Below are 13,048 nucleotides of genomic sequence, written 5' to 3' on the forward strand. Positions count from 1 at the left end.
TTTACTGAGATAGGTCTGCCAAAATCTTGTTTCAGTCGAGAGTTTGAAATGGAATGGAGAAAACACTAACTTTCAAACACCGCAAGGCCGGCCGATATTTCATCTTTCAAAAAGTGCTTTTGAAATGGAAAACCAAGCAACAACTTATATGTCATATGCGTGTGAGGACATACACATGGTATAGCAACGCACGCACTGGGATAAATACTGTTCCGACTGCTTGACTGTCGGACAAGATGACAGCACAGCTGAAGCTTTGCGCATTTGCGTGAATTATGGTTTCGAGGCACGTTGATCTCGAAACAACAATCACACAAATGCCCGCTGGAATTTCTGCCTGACTATTCCGAAGGCTTGCTGCGAGTACGTATGAACTGGCAGCGTGGATATAGATTCTAACAGTGGTCTCACTATTGGCCAGATTCAGTGCTAGCAGCTACCCCATCTCCACGGCGGAAGGTCCCGACGTCTCTGCAGCTCTGCACACAACACTCAACCAGAGTGCTTTGTACAATTCTGCACTTTGGAGGGAGCCGCAACATGCAATAGTCTGTCATCTGTATACATGACATTGTACGTAAGCGTGTACTTTTTCGTGGCGAAAAGACCGGAGCTCGAGCGCTAAAGACGCTAGAGAGTCGGCCACTCTTCAAAAGCGCCTTGGCTGAATCGAAAGAAACTGATGTTACCCGAGTCCACAGCCGCGATGACTATATTCTTTTTGCCAGCCTTGAGTGCTGCAAATGGATGCGGCCGTGGTTGAGATGATATAGGCTGTGGCGTTGATAATGGCAACAACCACGAGAATATATATTTGAATATTGATGTGTTGACGGGCGACGCAACTGCTGCAGGGAATGATTGAACTACCGGAGGTGCTCCGCGCTTTCGTGGGAGAGGTGGGGGAGTTTCCGGAAGAACATTGAATAGCTCCGTTAATTCGTACAGAGAGGGCACCAAAGCGGTTCGCGCACTGTCACGCGAAGTTCAACTGGCATGCCTCGACAATCACTTTGGTCTTACTTGATAATGACAATCTGGAAATCAGGTTGTGGGGGAGTAGTTTTCCGAAAGTTGGTCGAGGGCTTGTACATGTTGTAGAATATCTTGTATGGAGACGAGGGTGTGACAGGAGTCGCACAACTTGAATGAGGCGTGACGGAGTGACCTGCAGGTATGACTCGCAGAGACTTGAGGACCTTGCCTAGACAAGACTCGTTATTGAAGAGCTCTAGCGGAGTAAAGTGGTTCCAACCATATGATTTATTGTAATGTATCAACCGACTTATCCTGAGTGGTTTCCACCAATTGAACGACCCTCTCCAAAATCTCAAAACACTCGTCGTAAACAGCGAGAAGATTGATAATGATCTTCGGCAGAATGAGGGAGTTGCTTCACTCCTTAGGCGAGGTGGGGGTACTGGATAACTGGGACTGGGTGGATCTGTGCGGGTGACGACATACCCCAAGCGCCTCAGGTATGCAAAGACCTATGAGCGATATTGAGTATTATTAATGAAAAATGTCTGGTTTCAATCACCTGATATTTTTCGAGCGTCAGATCTTCCTTCCCAATTATTTCTGCAAAAGCCTGTTGAACAGACATCGGAGCACCTTCAACGTCATCCAATCCAGTCAAATCTGCTTGAATGTCTTTCCAGCAGAACAAAGCACCCCTTTCAATTAGATAAAGTGCCTCTTCTGGCAGTAACTCTAGTCTCTTCTGCAGCTTCGCCGAGCCGTTATCAATTGATGTGGGCCGTGCTGCTGAATGGCCCATGACAGAAAAGTGGATGCCTCTGGCAACGGTGACGTGAACGCGAGATATTTGCGGGAACCAGATGCCATAGCTAGCAGATTTACTATGCGGTGATCAATGTTCGATTCACACAGCTAAAACATAAAAAGTACCTAGATATAGCGCGATCAGCTTTGAGGGCGTCGAACATCGCAGCGCGTGCTCGGTCCAACACATGGACTTGAAGACCCGAACCCCCTCCTGGAGCGGGCTCAAAATCTTTCTCTCCACGTTTTGGGATTACCGGACGCATGGTGCCAATCTTTCTGCTGCGCTTAGTATAATATATGTACATATAATGCTCAAGGCTCACGGTAGCTTTGTCCAATCCAGGCCTCCATCTTCATCCCCCGAAGATTCTTCTTCAGCTGGATCCAAAGTTGATGTCGCAGGCTGAGGTCGCGGCCTTTCTAGTGCATGATCCATGTCAGATAATGGTAGATTAGTGGACTAGAAATTGTCTAGTCAGAACGCTATAATTACGTAATTTTTGGGTAGTCACACAAAAATGTTGAAAGCTTTGGCGAAAGGGTTTCGGAGTGGACCGCGATCATGGTAACAGAACGGAAACCGACGTTCTTCCAGTCTCTCGCTGTGCGCAAAGTTCCTTGCAAGATGAAAATATCTGTGCCGACGTGACATCCCTCATAGGCCGGCGGATTGGCAGGAACAGCGGTCGACATACTGTTCTTCCCGATAGACACCGTCAAGACCCGTCTGCAGTCCGCGCAGGGATTCATCAAGGCTGGCGGCTTTCGCGGGATCTACAAAGGTGTGGGTAGTGTGGTTGTTGGAAGCGCCCCAGGAGGTATGCATGGAGTAGGTTGTCTGGCCATGGTCGTTCTGACGCGGAGATTACAGCTGCTGCATTCTTCTCTACATATGAAGCCATGAAGCGCTCGATTCCTCTCCACGACCAACTTGCGCCTGTGAACCATATGCTATCCGCGTCTATGGGAGAAGTGGCAAGTCCTTGACTTGCAAAATTTATCTTCCGCAAATGAATCTTTTCCCGGTCAGGCTGCGTGTTTGATACGCGTTCCTACAGAAGTCATCAAAACCAGGATGCAAACATCGACGTATGGTGCTTCGGCATCTTCGTTTAAAGCTGCAACGCTTGTCATGCACCATGAGGGCATTCCAGGATTCTATCGTGGTTTTTGGACTACTATCATGCGCGAGGTAAACGAATGGATTCTCACACCCTGTATGAATGTTCAACTGATTTAGTACTTGTACTTCCAAGATACCCTTTACATCACTCCAATTCCCGCTATATGAGTTTCTCAAATCTCGACTATCAATATATCTGGACCGAAAACCCCTATATGCACACGAGGCTGCTGTTTGTGGGAGCATAGCCGGGGGGACTGCAGCAGCACTGACAACACCGCTTGACGTCCTTAAAACACGCGTGATGCTTGACCTTAGAGTAGGTCTCTGCTATGAATCTTGATGACATATTTACGGCGTATCCAGGACCCTTCGAAGCAGCAAGTGCCAACTCTTCCTATGCGGCTTCAGCAGATTTACGTGCAAGAGGGCGCAAAGGCTCTTTTTGCAGGTATAGTGCCGAGAACGATGTGGATATCCGCAGGAGGAGCTGTCTTCCTCGGCGTCTATGAATGGGCCGTTCATGGTTTTATGAGCGCCTAAGCAAGAGCAAACCTACAATTAAAATGCGCATCTAAAACGGCCGGTAGGAACGGTGGACCGGTGCGGGTACGCCCTACACTGGGGCATTTGCGATTTTAGTGATGCGATGCAGGGCACAGGTGTCCATTAGACTAGATGGTATTGTCCAATATATGGTAGATTGCTCCAATGGACATAAAATGGATTCAAAAAAAACTGATTAATTATGCCTATTCGTCAATTCTTCAACATGTCATTTTTTTACAGTCAGCAAGATCAACAACGATAGACTGATCAACTTTGCTGTTTTATGCTACCCAAAATACCTAATGCCCAACCTTTATCGCCATGAAGCTTCTCAGCGAAGAAATTGCCTAAAACATCCTGCAACTGCGCTATAGTCACAGTATCTCCATCGTCCGTTGCATCCAATGACTCAGGCATATCCGATGCGGGATGCAGAACGTTCAAAGCGGTCTGTTGGATACTCAACATGTGTGATCACGCAGAATAAAAGGAATACTGACCATAACGGAATCGACGAGAGGGCCAGTTTCCCCTGGCGTGCATTCACTTCCCACAACTTTTACTCCGCCACCCTCCACGAGTCCCTTCCTTACCGCCTCCTTTCCAATCCCCACCAGGCCGCGGATGGCACCTTCCCGCGTTCCCTTGGATTTGTCTGCTGAAATGAGAGCAACGAGGAGTGTTTTCATAATCCGTGGTGAAAGGGATGGATAAGTCGTAGAGTGTTGGGTAAGCAAACGGGATAGCGTCTGAGCAGCGGACGTGCGCAAGTGGGTGGTATGAGATGGTGGAAGCGTGGAATGAAGAAGAGTCGAAAGGATAGCCGGTAATAATTGGTGGAGCTGTACAATATCAATTTACTGAACAGTGTCGGGTTTTATTTATCACTCACATAAGGCTCGATGAATAGCGTATTGTTCTCGAGAATAGCGCTAACGACATCCAATAAAACCTCTAACGATCGACCATCCGCTTCAGTTTGAGCGCCCTCCTTTAGGGCAGTCACGACACCCTCTCCAACCCAGCGAATAAGGTAAGGCAAGAGCGCTTGTAATCCAGCATCATTGCGCAAACTCGCAAGGGCCGCTGTCCGCTTGGTAGAGTCAGCAGTAGGTGGTAATAATGACGCCGTAAGCCGCGTATAATACAGCTGCAATTCTCGTGATAGCACTTGTTTGACTAGCTGCTGCTGTTGCTGTTGTTGCTTCTTGACAGTAGATCGGCTTTCTGACGGTGGGGTCAATGGGAATGCGCCGTTTGCTTGGGGTGGTGACTTTGTAATTTCTTGATCGACGTCCTTCGGTATTGCCGGCGGATTTTCAGGAATAAGAGGCTGGACACCTTCAACTGCAAGCCAGTGAGCAGTCCAACTGACACCTTTTGGCAGTGTGATTTTCTCCTCTCGAAGCACGCGGTCAAAATCGATCTCTTCGTCCTCCACGAAGTAGACAGGGCCTACATTAGCCGCGTTCGGAAATGGAAGAGCCCGTCTGAACACAGGGGGATTGTGTGGATTGTGACCATAAAGAGGTTCGATATTCAGAACTCGAAGAGCCTGGTCAATGTCTGAAGTCGTGATTGTGGTTCGTCGAGCATGGCGCATGAATCGCGAAGCTTCCTGATATTTCCTTAGCTTCTGACAAGTGGATTTAGACGTAAATCACATACCTCTATGACCTGATGGATGCGATACTCGACATCACTAGCGAGTGAGGATGCTACTGTTTCGGATAAGTTGGCGATGCCTAGCGACTCGGCAACGTCCTGCAAATGTCGGCTTCATTTCGTCGTATAAACTGACACTATCGTAATGCATACTCTGACCGAGTCTGACTTGTATATCCCCGTTTGATGTGTTTGAGCAGCTTTCGCTTTCGGTTTACTCATCGTGATGTTGAATCTTATGCCGCTCCTCCAGGACCGAACATTGTTGAGTCACGTGCACCTCAAGCCTTCTATGTCACCCGCTCAGCTTTTGTGCACACACCCGCCAAGAGTCTGTATAATATAGATGTGCATATGACGTTCTATCACTACTTGTATTAGCTTCCCCTCACTTGCAACAACTGCTCCGCTGTGTTACGTGCACCTCGAGTCTGCATAACCCATTTTCTCAGCACTCGACCAAAATCAGCGATGCCAGAAAACCAATGCAACGTTAACAGCCCTTTGACCTTTAGTTATAAAGAGGTCGACGGGATCCGTGTCCTGCTCGACGTCTATCTTCCACCAGACGATGTCGACCAACAATTTTCCCAACAGGTGATTCAGTATCGTCCAGCAGTCGTCTACTTCCACGGAGGGGGTCTCACCGTAGGAAATAAACGGAGCTGGTTCCCTACTTGGCTGAAAAGTCAGTTTCAGCCGCCGCCTTTCCCTCATGCTGGACACATTGACCTAATGCAATCACCAAGGCCGGTTGCTCGCACGCGGTATCATATTCATCAGTGCAGATCATCGTCTTATTCCTCCAGGGACTGGATACGATGTGCTCGCTGATGTGAAGGACGCCATCGCTTTTGTCGCGGGAGATTTAAATGTTCAGCTCGATCAGGAGCTGGCTGATCTTGGCTCTGGTTCACGTTTCCGCATCGATCCCACGTCGATCGGTGTGGCTGGAACTAGTGCGGGCGGGTTCTGTGCGTATCTATGCGCTATTTATGCAGTCCCGAAACCGAAGGTAGTTCTCAGTTTATATGGTATGGGAGGTGATTTTCTGGTACGCCCCGTCTTTTCGCCTCCGAAAGTCTTTGATCGTACTAATACTACATACTTCAGACAGACCAATATCTCACTCCAAAGACGCAATCTTTCCTCCGGGGGAGAGAAATGCTAGATCCCGCACAGTTCTCTGAATATATACATCCGTTCAACCATCTCCAAAGCACTTCAGACTCACCACTCGTATACCATCCACAGTCATATCACATCCCGGGATATCCTGCGAACCCGCGAATGCTAATCTCACGCTTATACCTGCAACTCGGGGTCGCCTTGGATTATATTACAGGCCAGCATGAACCAAGTCTTAGTGTTGCATTACGCAAGGCTATCCATACTGAGGATCCCTTCGACGAGGCACTCATTTCTGATCACAAGATTATCTTCCCTCAGTTCAACGTCACATCGGATTGGCCGGCAACATATCTCATCCATGGAACCAACGACACTGCTGTTCTCCTGCGGGAGTCTCGTAATTTACATTCCTTGCTCTTGAAAGCTGGCGTAGAAGTCGTATTGGAAGAACTACCAGGTCGAGAACATTCGTTCGATTATCAACCAGGCGCAAAGCTAGAAAATGAAAGATCATTCGATGATATCGTTCAGTTTCTTTATCTCCACCTAACTTAGAAGCAGTACCTAATTTGATGGATGATTCAGACCGACTGACTAGTGCTGACTGTTGGTCTTGGCGGTTAGATAGATAACGGACACGACACAGTACCAAGTACACCATTTGAAAGGTTTCCTCAAATGTGCTCGCTAAATTTATCCGGACGCATGGTACACAATACCAGGACTCATCTGCGTGATCAAGATATTTCAAGTATTGATACGAAGGCTAGCTGTAGCAAGTTGCAACATCGAAGGTGTGTGGTATCAAGTCGTGTTCGGCTCAACGCTTTGATTTTGATTTTCGACGGTAAATGAGGCTGCAAGCACAATTTTGCAAACAGAGCTCAACCGAACGAACCAGTATGATAATGTGAACGCATACAGATTGGATAAGAAGACACCGTGTTGGGGGAGGAATGAAATGACAGTCGTTGGTCCACAAGCAGGCGGTTGAGTCGGGACTCGACGGGACGGGAGTCCTGCACGAGATATGGCCAAGCCTGAACTTATGGAGGTAACTCTAGCCGATAGAAAGATATGGAAGAGTACGTGCTGTGCAATGACACCTGTCATGAAGGGCGCTTGGAGATACACATTCAATTCACGTCATACTGTTGCCCTTACTGCTGTAACATCAATTCAGCGCATCCTTCAACATGACAGGCTCTTCCTGCTCGCACCTGCTATACTGGACAAAGGCACCCATTTGGTTAGGAGAGTCAGACCGGTCAGGGCCAGCCGCTAGACCCATGAGAACACCAGGGTCCAGCGAGTTTCGCCCAGTAACAGAGCTACGTGACACAGTTTTCCGCTTGTGAGCTGCGGACGTTCGACTGCGACCAGGCGCTAGATATTCTGCTCAGTGTGGACCAATCCGAGCATGTTGCTTGGGTTCTTGTGCAAGGACGATGCGAGCTGCTGGGATTGATCTGACTACAAAGTGTGTGAATGAGTTAGCCGACATTTGTATGCCAGTGTAACATGATGTCCTATTCATGCTACATTGGAATACAATTGATTGACGATTCTAGAGCAGTTCTGTATGCTCATTATTTGACGTTCCTTCCTACCTCTTCTTTGTCGATATCAACCCCTTCATCATATCAAAGCTATTCCCATCAGGCTGTAAATCAATGAACTCTCCACCGCCCATCGGCACAGTACGTAACAGCCCGTGGTCGGGAGTAATTCCGACAATGCGGACACTTTGGTGTGGGGTCCGGTTCGTTAGTGTGACGAGCTGGTCCCTGTGGGAACCACGAGTAAGTACGATAGGTAAACTTGACGTAAAGCAAAGCACAACAGAGACGTACGAATGTAACCATGATCGGAGGTATTCATCCATGAACGGATGAAAACCCTGTTCCTGATTCTGCAAAAAAGAATTCCACATGCGCTCAAAGGAGGTGAGAACTGCCGCTGCTACACGTTCTACAGAGAGCCCTGGGGTAGGTGTAGATACGAGTTGGGCGAGTGAGGCGATAGGTGGTGCGTTTAAGACGTTGAGGCCGCTCCCTGTTGACAGTGAGCTTTCATATCACTGAGCCAAAAGAGGGAAGTACCATACCGATTACTACATCTGCCACGCCACCGCCAAAACTAGTGTTTATCAATACCCCGCCGATTTTCCGTGGTTCCGGTGTTGACTTTGAATTTGATACAGGGCTGTGTTGGGAAGATGGGAAGAGGCCATAAATATCATTAGGCCACTTCAGACGGACTTTATGGGCCCATTCGGAGCCGGGGTCGAGGACGTGGCATGCGTCGATGATTGCTAGTGCGTACAGGTATTGGATGAATACGAGGTTGGAGGGGACGATTGTTGGGCCTGGTACTACGCAATATCAATTTTCAGATATCAGACAATTGAATAAAAAGTCGTTAGTCTTACCTGATGAAGACCCTTTGAGCCCGATTCGAATCTTGAGCGACATCTGCAAGCACCCTGCAGGTGAGAGCCACGCGTTACCACCTCTGCCGCGTCCTGCCAATTGTACTGTGGCGAGAGAGACGATGGGAGAGGGGAGTACACGGAGGAAAGATGGGTTTCTGCTCAGAGAGGGTTTCAGCAGTCGGCACGATGGACATGATTGGGCGAGACGCACTTGTCAAACATTGTTTGTGTGCTGGAGACTACTTCGCCGTACATGAGTGCTTCGCCGATGCGCCAGGAATCTTGGTTAGTGCCTTGGCTGGTATCTTTCATTCCAGAGCGAAACTCGTCTATGGCGCGGAAGAAGGCAGAGGGTGAGAATTGTGGGGTGTATATTCGTTCATCCTCGATAGTTAGGGGTCTTGAAGGTACGAGTACGTGCTTGACTTTCGGGTTTGAGAAAAAATTTGGTGGAACGAGTTCGAGTATGGGGTGATCGGTGTTTCTGGCCTCGGGATGGATGGATGGGAAGTGAAAGTGAAAATTGTCGTTGGTATCTTCGAACACAAAAGGCTCCCACTTGGGTTGTGATTCATCGCCGACGGCTGACCGAAAATTTAAATGATCGAGCAGTGCCTCTACGACGCGATACTGTACCTGCCCTGAATCTGGACGAGCAAGAAGAAACTGAGGTAGAATGTGAGGCTCAAGACTGGAATCAGCTCTCTGCGAAGAGAAGTGCAGACCAAGTGCAGATAGCGATTGTGACAGCAGGATATCGGGAAGGGGTGGGGTGCAATTCCACATCGCGGCAAGCCCGCTTTGAGATAAGATACCAGCAGGCGCATTCCCCTCAACATAACGACCGAGGATGCGTGCTTCGAGGTCCAAAGGACACATGGGTAGTCTGGATACAGATAACACGGTGTCGTTGATCAGTACATTCGCATTTGTTCCGGAAGCAGTTGAGAAGGAGATGTAGAAGGATGCGTTTCCATCAGCGACTCTGAGTATAGTCGTGTCCTTTACCATGCCCAGACCAAGACCCGCGGATAGCGATCCAAAGTCATGACTCGGACCAAATAGAGTGCCTTTTGTGACGCCAACGCCAAATGCTAATATCCTGCCTCCCGACTCGATGTATTTGCGGACAGCCGCATGATCTGTAGGAGGGGAGAGGAGTAAGAGGAGGGCACAAGAGGTGTGCCATGGATATTCTTGTACGGAGAGTTGAGATGGTGTTAGCAGCTGTGGTAAATAGTGCGGTGTCAGTATTGAAGCAAGCGTTTCAACGAGAGAGGAAGCGGCTGGGTGTGTGCTGGGATACACTAGCACGTTCATTTAATTATTTGATAGGGGAGCTCAGATCTCAGAGACGGAGAGTATAGCAGCAAAACTCAACCTATTTCCGGCAACTGCAAGTGCGGGAATAAACCAAAGCAGGACTCCAGCCACTCGACCAGGACCTCCAACACTTGTGTCGACGCCCAATCGATACCGTTCTACTTAGTACCTTCCTTCACTCGGTGCTCAATCATGAGTCTCTCATCATTTCTGCTCGGAGGGAAAACTACAAGCAACCAAAAAGTTATTGATACGGAATTAGATGCCCTCTTTCACACTCAGGTGCGTCATGCTGACTTTCATGCTTTTTTGCGGTGGTCCACATTGAATTATATCGCCTCGTAAGGTCCAAGATACTACAGCATCCAATGACAAGAAGCGTAAATCGGAAGGAGAGCAGAGGCATGGTTTGAAAAAGCACAAGTCCACACGCAAAGAGTCGCAACAACACGAGTCCCCTCCTCCAAAACGCGTTAAGCTGCAGGAGAACAAGAAAGAAAAGATCGACAAGAGAAAATTAGAAGCTGAAGAAAAATTAAAGGCGACTCCAGCCGTGGAGAGCAGTAGCGCAGAACACCGAGGGGCTGAACCTGCCGACAATTCCGACTCCGAGGAGGAAAGTGGGCCATCTACGCTTGTACATGAGTCGCTGCTGAGTGACGGTGCGAAGTCCAGTCGACGCACGTCCACGCGCAAGGAGAAATTCGCTCCGCCAGATGAGTCCGAGGAGCAGCGCAACTTGCGCACGATCTTCGTGGGTAACCTCTCATCCGAGGTCGCTCAGAAGCGAGTGAGTCGTTGAATACTGGCTAATAATCGCATGAACACATGCTGAATATGTGACAGCCTTTACAAAAACAACTCCACAGGCACATTCTGTCGCTCGTTCCTACCGCAAAAATTGAATCTACAAGATTCCGCTCCGTTGCATTTCAGAACCCTACCAGTAAACTTCCTGATGACGACGGGAAAGAACAGACTGGCACACGGCAGCATGACCGAGATCGAGCGTCATCGTGGCGTAAAACTAATCCCACAGCGGACGAGCCAAAAAACGACAAGAAGCAGTTTCTCACTCCAAGTCAGAAAAAAAAAGTTGCATTTATCAACCGTGAACTTCACCCTAGCGCCGATTCGGTTAATGCATACGTCGTTTTCGCATACCCCTCTCCTGCGAAAGAGCGGCCTTCGAATTTGCCTCCCCTTCCACCAGTCATGGACCCACACGAGGCAGCTCGTCTAGCTGTCGAAAAGTGCAACGGGACTGTTTTCATGGACCGCACGATCCGTGTAGATTCTTTGGGTAGACCAGCGGATAGCGTTGGGAAGCAGAGTTCCCTTTTAGGCACTTTTGCGGGAGACCCGAAATCGTCGATTTTCGTGGGTAACCTTGACTTTGCGAGCAAAGAGGAAGATCTGCGGGTATTCTTCGAAAGCCTTATCACTGCCGAACGCGGCCCCCCCAGTCAGGCTTCAGATGCACCCAAGCATTGGGTTTCACGAGTGAGAATTGTGCGGGATAAGGAGACCCAGCTTGGGAAGGGCTTCGCATATGTGCAATTTACGGTCAGTGTTTGATTATCACATGTGGGTAACATTCTGAAGGTTCATTTCCAGGATCGTGTTTGTGTGGACGAAACTCTTGCGATGGAAGAGTCGAAACTCAAATTTGCAAAGCGCAAACTACGTGTTCAACGATGCAAAATACTCCCGAAGGGCTCCACGACTGACACTTCGAAGACTCCAAGCACTAATCACAGTGCGGGTGCAGCTCCACCCATCGCCGTACCAAAAGGCGATCCTTCTCTAGGTGAAAAATTATCGACCCTCTCCAAAGAGGAGCGGAAGCAGATTAAAGCAGCGGACGCCAACCGGCTGGCGCGGAGGGTGGCGAAGAAGAAAGCGAGAATGGCGCTTGCGAAGCAGGGTGTGCCTGTACGTGGCAAGGAGAAGGATAGAGAACGAGCAAGAAAGACGGGCGCTGTCAAGAAGGCCGCTATCACGCCTCGTAAACAGAGCAGGATCCGAAGCGAGAAGAGTATGTCAAACCGAAATCTGAAAAAATGATACGTCTTCCTTTGATCTTCAAGGAGGACTGCAATGTCTCATTTCATTGGGCTTGAGGATGTGCTTGATCTTGGGTCGTTAAACTTTCTTAACTTTGGCGTCATGGTACAAGCTGTTCCCCAAACCCATGATCAAATCTAACACCTCGATGGTCTTCTTCATGAACTTATTAACCAACGCCATCGCAACAACATGCACCCGGTGGAGTGGTATTTGTCACACTCTTTGCACTCGCAGAACTGTAGATTCTTAACTCGCCGCAACTCACAGAGCCAGGTCTGCAGACGAACATGATGGATCAGAAGGCATGTTGGCTTCGTTACGTCTCTGCGGATGCCTCCTGTCTCTTGAACTCTGCTCTCGACCGTAGTGCGTGAACGATTCAGGTCCAGATTTCAGACCTCAAGGACTGATTTCAATATGACCTCCACCCAATGGCGTATTCCCATTCGAAATTCACTTAGGACATGAGGAACGGTGTAACAGAGAATCCTGGAAGAGAGCGGGCAGTTCTCGCTATGGTGTATACGAATATAAGACGCCAGTAGCAGAAATCCGATGGCAATATTGATCACACTTCACGTGAATGCGCGGAACGATGCCGCAGTAGGGTTTACCCCTTTCTCAATGATGTGCAAACAAATGATGTGTATAAGCCGCAGGGAGTCTAAATGGAACTTACTGGGTTGATACTGTACGGTGATAGTAGGATTGGAGCGGGAGCACTTGGTGGTAAGCGCCATGATATGATGAAAAGCATTCAGCTGATAAGTCAATGATAAGCCTCCCGCTACTTGCCGTGCGGCGTCTTCAAAATGAACCCCATATTCATAAGCAGCTCCATACCAGATTATATGCAGTCAGTCACGTTGAGACGGTCGCCGGTAATTATCCGGATAACACACCGAAGTAACACGCATAGAGCGCTTTATGTAAAAAACCAAGTGGGGCCAAGGCGAATCCCCCAA

General features: G+C 48.7%; 6 protein-coding genes across 6 annotated transcripts; 3 read left to right on the forward strand and 3 right to left on the reverse strand.

The window, feature by feature from the left end:
• Nucleotides 1-256: 256 nt before the first annotated feature.
• On the reverse strand, nt 257-2,093 carry HD556DRAFT_1484688 (tRNA-splicing endonuclease subunit sen54 N-term-domain-containing protein; the record flags this gene model as incomplete). The annotated part of the gene is made up of 5 exons (XM_041308694.1): nt 257-973; nt 1,024-1,204; nt 1,256-1,490; nt 1,541-1,862; nt 1,912-2,093. The coding sequence occupies 5 exons, from the start codon at nt 2,091-2,093 to the stop codon at nt 631-633; spliced, it is 1,263 nt and encodes a 420-aa protein (XP_041158563.1). The 3' UTR covers nt 257-630.
• Nucleotides 2,094-2,350: 257 nt separating this feature from the next.
• HD556DRAFT_1528206 (mitochondrial carrier domain-containing protein) lies at nt 2,351-3,659 on the forward strand (the record flags this gene model as incomplete). Its single annotated transcript, XM_041309374.1, has 6 exons — nt 2,351-2,392; nt 2,450-2,606; nt 2,660-2,763; nt 2,819-2,980; nt 3,045-3,230; nt 3,278-3,659. The coding sequence occupies 6 exons, from the start codon at nt 2,351-2,353 to the stop codon at nt 3,452-3,454; spliced, it is 828 nt and encodes a 275-aa protein (XP_041158564.1). The 3' UTR covers nt 3,455-3,659.
• HD556DRAFT_1382883 (TATA box binding protein associated factor-domain-containing protein) lies at nt 3,660-5,373 on the reverse strand. Its single transcript, XM_041303291.1, has 5 exons — nt 5,279-5,373; nt 5,129-5,224; nt 4,353-5,078; nt 3,961-4,302; nt 3,660-3,910 (listed from the first exon to the last, which is right to left on the reverse strand). The coding sequence occupies exons 1-5, from the start codon at nt 5,345-5,347 to the stop codon at nt 3,728-3,730; spliced, it is 1,416 nt and encodes a 471-aa protein (XP_041158565.1). The 5' UTR covers nt 5,348-5,373; the 3' UTR covers nt 3,660-3,727.
• Nucleotides 5,129-7,049, forward strand: HD556DRAFT_621098 (Alpha/Beta hydrolase protein). The gene is made up of 3 exons (XM_041311111.1): nt 5,129-5,813; nt 5,875-6,179; nt 6,239-7,049. Exons 1-3 carry the CDS (start codon nt 5,597-5,599, stop codon nt 6,809-6,811), a joined length of 1,095 nt encoding a protein of 364 aa, XP_041158566.1. The 5' UTR covers nt 5,129-5,596; the 3' UTR covers nt 6,812-7,049.
• Nucleotides 7,050-7,537: 488 nt separating this feature from the next.
• Nucleotides 7,538-10,058, reverse strand: HD556DRAFT_1382891 (class II aaRS and biotin synthetase). The gene is made up of 5 exons (XM_041303292.1): nt 8,902-10,058; nt 8,688-8,845; nt 8,364-8,630; nt 8,110-8,311; nt 7,538-8,043 (listed from the first exon to the last, which is right to left on the reverse strand). Exons 1-5 carry the CDS (start codon nt 10,008-10,010, stop codon nt 7,863-7,865), a joined length of 1,917 nt encoding a protein of 638 aa, XP_041158567.1. The 5' UTR covers nt 10,011-10,058; the 3' UTR covers nt 7,538-7,862.
• Nucleotides 10,059-10,205: 147 nt separating this feature from the next.
• Nucleotides 10,206-12,343, forward strand: HD556DRAFT_1484714 (uncharacterized protein; the record flags this gene model as incomplete). Its single annotated transcript, XM_041308695.1, has 4 exons — nt 10,206-10,295; nt 10,360-10,803; nt 10,860-11,579; nt 11,631-12,343. 4 exons carry the CDS (start codon nt 10,206-10,208, stop codon nt 12,078-12,080), a joined length of 1,704 nt encoding a protein of 567 aa, XP_041158568.1. The 3' UTR covers nt 12,081-12,343.
• Between the last annotated feature and the right edge of the window lie 705 nt (nt 12,344-13,048).

Source organism: Suillus plorans (genome assembly GCF_016647745.1).
Source record: "Suillus plorans strain S12 chromosome Unknown HD556scaffold_40, whole genome shotgun sequence".
Taxonomy (NCBI): Eukaryota; Fungi; Basidiomycota; class Agaricomycetes; order Boletales; family Suillaceae; genus Suillus; species Suillus plorans.